This window comes from Zingiber officinale, chromosome 7B (genome assembly GCF_018446385.1).
Source record: "Zingiber officinale cultivar Zhangliang chromosome 7B, Zo_v1.1, whole genome shotgun sequence".
In the NCBI taxonomy this organism is placed as follows: domain Eukaryota; kingdom Viridiplantae; phylum Streptophyta; class Magnoliopsida; order Zingiberales; family Zingiberaceae; genus Zingiber; species Zingiber officinale.
The window spans coordinates 108,719,373-108,724,939 of record NC_055999.1 but is presented as its reverse complement, the minus strand read 5'-3'; the positions used below and the strand labels follow the sequence as shown (position 1 = coordinate 108,724,939).

Here is a 5,567-nt window from a genome sequence, read left to right as displayed (position 1 = left end):
TCGTACGAGAGTTTCTTGATTTACCCTAATAGCCAATGAAAAATTTCTATGGGATCGAATCGATCACTCTAGAATTAATTTGCCTAAGTTGAATATTTGGTATCATTAAAATTAATAAAAATCCATCATAATTTTTTTTAATTTTTTTTACTTAACATCAAGTATCTAACTTATGTAATTAATGTTGAAATAATCGATCTGACTCAATAAAAATTTTCTACCAACGAAAATTAGAAAATATTCATATTAAATGACACATCAGCAACCGTTTATTAAAAAAAATATATCTGTTAATTCACTTAATCTTAAACTCTATATTTATATATCTAAAAAAATAGAGAAGCTGCTCTGCTGTACCATCGTCTGGTGCCATCATAAATTTTTTTTCTAATGTAAAATTATTTCCCATTCAAAATTGAAATAATAACATTAAAATCCTTCCAACTTTGATTGTCTTCACTAATCGTAATGTGAATTGACATTCTTTAAATATGAGACGCTAGCTCAAGTAGCAGAATTCATGGAGGATTTGACGACTGCTATCTACATTGGCTTTGCGCAAACTTCTTGGACCTGACGATCGCATCCATCAGCTGCGCCACCCTCTCCGCCCCCTTTCCTGGCCGGAGCGCCGCCGCGTCGCCGACCTCGGAGCACGGCGGATCCCCCGCGCACCACCCGCCGGGGACGACCAAGTTCCCGTTTCTCCGCCCGAGGAGTTCCTCGTCGATTCGATCGAGCACGGGGTCATCGCGCGGGAACTTGCGCGCGAACGGTGCGTTGCTCCCCACCATGCTCGGCATGTCCTCCACCGTCAGCAGGTGTGGGTGCTGCTTCGGCGGCACATCCCACCGGATGTAATGCAGGTCGTGGTTCGCCACCGTGCCGGCGAACTCCGGCGCATTGCAGATCGCCGTCTGGAAGTAGCCCTCCGGCGACGAGACGAAGTTTGTGTAGTACATGAGCAGGATCCGGGGGAGATTGTCCCACCCCCACACGGTGAACTCCACGAACTCGCGCGACAGCGCCACCCACGCAGAGCCTGAGATCGTCGACAAACCAATCAAAACACCGCGAACAATCGATCAATCAGCGAGAGACGGATCCACCTGTGAACAACTTGAACGCGGTGGGCAAATCTCTCTTCTGCGACGCCCAAAACACGTCGGTCTTCTTGTTCAGATACAATCCGGGGTCGACGATCACCGGCTTCGCTCTCTGTTCTCTGCAAACTCGACAACTCAATTAGCAGCTAGCTCATCAAATTGCGAGAAAAACACAAACCGAATTCTTCACTAACTCTTTCCACGCCAATTGGCTGGTGTGTTCCACGAAGCTTATGTTCCTCGGCAGGGTTGAAAAAGCGTGCAGTAAATCTGCCACCGGAGTCAAGATCGGAGTTCAGAAATTGAATTTTCATGAGAAATTGATTCCGACAGGGGAGGTTTTGGGTACCATCTTGCGTGACGAGAGGATAATCGGAGGCGCTGAGATTGATGAACCAGTCCCAGTCGTTGCTCTGTTTCAGAAGCAGAGCGCAGGCGTGGAGGGTGTTGGCCACCATCGTCGGGCCTCGGTAGGTGACCATGTTGGCCTTCTCGATCACTATCACGTTTCCGACGGCCGCGAAGAGGCTGTCGTTGGCGACGCGCGCCGCCAGCGCCTGCTGCTCGCCCGCCGGCGCCTCCCGGTCCAAGTGGACGACGTAGAGGTTACGCGGGTGGTACAGCGCCCACAGCGCGCGCCACAGCCGTTCCAAGTCGCCGTTCGATCCCGAGACCAGGTAGGCCAATCGCGGGACCCGCAGCCCCGCAGGCTCCGCCGCCTGCGGCGGCGACGGAAGGTAGAAGACGGTGCGGAAATAGGGGAGGAGGCCGAGGGTGGAAGCGGCGACGGAGAGCAGGACGAGAGAGATGGACATTAGGAGCAGCGGCCACAGGCGGCGGCGCTCCATGGCAGGCCTGACGAACGCCGCCTTGAGCTTCGCGGTGTCCATGCGAACCGGCCGGTGCACCTGCAACCTCAGGCCATGGAAATCGAACGCCGCACACTGCACACCTGAAGAGCAAAACGACAACAGAAGAACAAAAAAAAATAAACAATCTCTCAAAATCGAAGGCGATGACAAACTGCAATTTATAGAATCATAAATCTCAAGAACAACACGTACCCAGAAAATAAACTAGAGTCATCGTAGAAACGTGAAAATGCCAAGGATTAAAACGAAAACTTTCTAAAAAATAAAATTTCACTATAGCCCTCGCTCTTTGTATCCTTTTCACTTTACCTCTCATAATTCATATTATAGATTTTATAATTTTAATAAAGAATAATTATTGAAATATTAATAAAATACTTATTTAATAAAATTATCCTTAAGCCTTAAAATTAGGATTTTTTTTTTGCATTTTACAAACTACATACAGAGGTAAAATATAATATTTTGAAAAGTTTGGGGTAACGATGAAACTTTCTCTTCTGAATCTTGGAAAAAACGAGGATGTCGTGGAGAGCCGAACCCAACCAAGTATTTAATCTCCAGCTTAATATAGTAATTAGTAATTAATAATCTTAGTGGAGGGGAGAAGATATTGAAGAACGCTTGCTTGCAGTGGAAACGGTTGGCATAATTAATTCTAATACCAAATTTTATTTAAGTAAATTTCCCATTTAATTGGATTAGATCCCATCGAGGAACTGAAAGTGATGGCGAGTCGGTTTTCTTTAATTATGATGCGAATTAATATTGGTTTTATATTTGAATCAATAGAGAAGAATTTTATTGGATTGAGTTAGTTTGAGATTTTTTTAAAAATCCAGATATCTAATTTTTTTAAAATCGATTAATTTTAAAAATGGCCTGTATATTTTCGTAAAAAATTTTCATCGATATAAATTAAAAAAACTCTAATAAAAATTCATCCAAATGATCAGCATTTTAAAATTTTAAATCTTACATTCGGAATCTTTGATAAGGCTCAGGCAGAGATGCCGTGGGAATTCATTAGATCGCAAGATGCGGCTTTTGGAGAGCTCTTTGGATTGGAAGCTTTCATCACATGGGAAATAAAATAAACCCTAAAATCAAATATTCCTCTAATAATTCCCTAAAAAAATGCATGAAAATTAAAAGGAAAAAAAAAATAGGTTGATGATGAATGTGGTACTGATCTAGTCCAATATATAATTTTAATATGTGCATGTGGAGAATGCTTCTTTGATAATTTTTTAGTGTACGTGTGATGGTCTTGTTTATAATAATTTAGATATTTGAGTTTTAAACTCGATAAATTTTGGAGGTGGATGATGATTCCCTATTCACTCACGGATAAATTAGTAAACACAAGATGGGCATTTTTCTAGTTTAAGGAATAAGTAGGAGTTTTAGCGCACGAGCATAGTTTTGGCATGATTTTGGATTTGTTCATAATTCGCCAAGTAATTGATTGTGCTAAGATTGTTGATATAAGATTGATAAATAAAGATTAAGGCTCCATGGATTGGCAAAGTATGATTGGCATTGCTCCAATAAATTTAATGGTCAATTTTTAACAGTTTCGTTGGATGTCTAATGTTCCACGTGTGAAGGGTTGCTATACGAGGATAAAAAGTCTCTCATGATTTGTCTCCTTCTAGAGAGTGCAGGGTGTCCTAATGATGACTTCACTTTTTACTCTGATAGATAAAAGACTAGGATCTTATTTAGTCATCTAATCTAGATATGAGGATGAGGATAGACAATTGCCACCATGAGATATTGGATTTAAATCGCGACAAAGTCGAGGTAAATATTTCCCTTATGTGTTAGTCACTATTCCAAAGGTTTGTAGTCGTCCATGATTTACCTCCTTCGTATTGACTCTGGAACGAAATGATGAGGATGCTGGGATGACATATTCATCTTTTTACCACCATGAGGATGAGGTAGACAAGCTTGGTCGAAAAGTATGTGTGTTTGCTCGTGCTAGGCCACACAATTGAATGCACTTAGATTAATAATAAGAGAAGAGTAAGTTTTTAGTTGACTTAGACATGTTAAATTAAGCAAGTGACTATATTTTAATAAGACAAACTTGATCAACTTAATCTAATTTATATTTTATAAATATAAAAAATAAATAAAATGCTTAAATTTTAAAATATTTTGATAATCTTAATATCAAAAGACTATAATACCCTCATAATTTAAAATTTCTATATGGCAAAAATGAACCATTTTGAGTTGGCCAGGCTTTAAATGGGCTGGAGGTGACCAGGCCTTAAATAGGCCAGCCCATTTAGTTTTGTTTGACCAGACCTTTTATTTTGATGCCTTATTAGATGTTCTAATATTAATAGAAATAACCATAATTTAGATTTAAAATATATAATTTAGATTAATTCATATAAGGGGTTGATCACAATTCGAATTTGTTTTCTCGTATAAACTAAAAATAAAATTCAAAAATATATATATATATATATATATATATATAAATTAAAAGACCATTTTATTATATAACAACCAATCAACAAAGGGTAAAAGGAAAAAAAATCAAACAAGAAACACAATTCCGATAATTATCATCAATGTTCTAAGAACGGACTTCGCGGAGGTAATACCGGCGGCGCCGGTCACTGCGTGGTCGGAAGGAGCCGGCACCGGAGACGGCACGGGGACTGGGGTCCCTCCGGTTGGAGTTGGCAGGGTCGGCGGAGGCGTCGGAGATAGAATAGGGGCGCCGGAACTTTCAGGCGGCAAAGTCGCCGACGGAGGAAGCAGAGGCGGATACTGAGGTGCCCATCGAGGTGGCGAAGAAGCAGGGGAAGAAGCAGGGGTCGGAGACAGGACCGGCGGGGCCGAGACGGGCGGCCAGCGCGGTCGCCGCACGGCCATCACCACCACTGCCAGCTTCTGCCCGCGCTCGCACCTCCCCGGCGCTCCGCTGACGAAGAAAAACGGCCCCGACCGCTCGAACACAAACCGGGAGTCGCCGCCATCGAGCTTCCGGATCGGGTTGCTCACGTCGCACGAATCAAAGTCTTGCTCCGTCACCACCAAAACAGAGTCCTCCCCCTTCTTGTACTTAAAAACTGCAAAAAAAAAAAAAAAAAAAACAGAATAACTCCATAACTCAAAATTCAACTACAAAAACTAAACAAAAGATCACAAATTCACAAACCAATGGAGTCATTGACTTGAAACCGATTTCTCTCGGCCCAATGCCCGTAGCTCTCCGAGGGATTCAGCACCCATCCATCTTTTCCTCCGGCATAGAACACACAACCCCGAGCTGAATCCACCAGAGCCACTGCAAGCAGCAGCAGAAACGCCAAACCATTAGAAGAAAACGAAGACAAAGCCATCGTTGAGCACCTGAGTGGAGTAATGCGCGCTAGCTGGAGACTTAAATAGAAGCAGGGGAACCAAATGCTACCGTTGAGGCCATCGCCGGCTGGTTCCGTAACGTAAAGTGGGTACGTTTCGCTTCCGGCAGCTGCGTGGCAGGCGACGGAGGACGCGTGGAGGTTGAGAAGCGTGACGACGCCGACCAACGCTTTTGTAATTTGGTTTAATTTACATTAAT

At 42.7% G+C, this 5,567-nt stretch overlaps 2 protein-coding genes across 2 annotated transcripts; both read right to left on the bottom strand.

Moving 5' to 3' along the window:
* Window positions 1-421: 421 nt before the first annotated feature.
* On the bottom strand, window positions 422-2,139 carry LOC122006822 (beta-glucuronosyltransferase GlcAT14B-like). Its single transcript, XM_042562463.1, has 4 exons — window positions 1,456-2,139; window positions 1,301-1,376; window positions 1,110-1,225; window positions 422-1,042 (listed from the first exon to the last, which is right to left on the bottom strand). Exons 1-4 carry the CDS (start codon window positions 1,994-1,996, stop codon window positions 540-542), a joined length of 1,236 nt encoding a protein of 411 aa, XP_042418397.1. The 5' UTR covers window positions 1,997-2,139; the 3' UTR covers window positions 422-539.
* A 2,395-nt stretch (window positions 2,140-4,534) lies between these two features.
* Window positions 4,535-5,346, bottom strand: LOC122004661 (early nodulin-like protein 1). The gene is made up of 2 exons (XM_042559514.1): window positions 5,163-5,346; window positions 4,535-5,073 (listed from the first exon to the last, which is right to left on the bottom strand). Exons 1-2 carry the CDS (start codon window positions 5,344-5,346, stop codon window positions 4,535-4,537), a joined length of 723 nt encoding a protein of 240 aa, XP_042415448.1.
* Window positions 5,347-5,567: the final 221 nt, after the last annotated feature.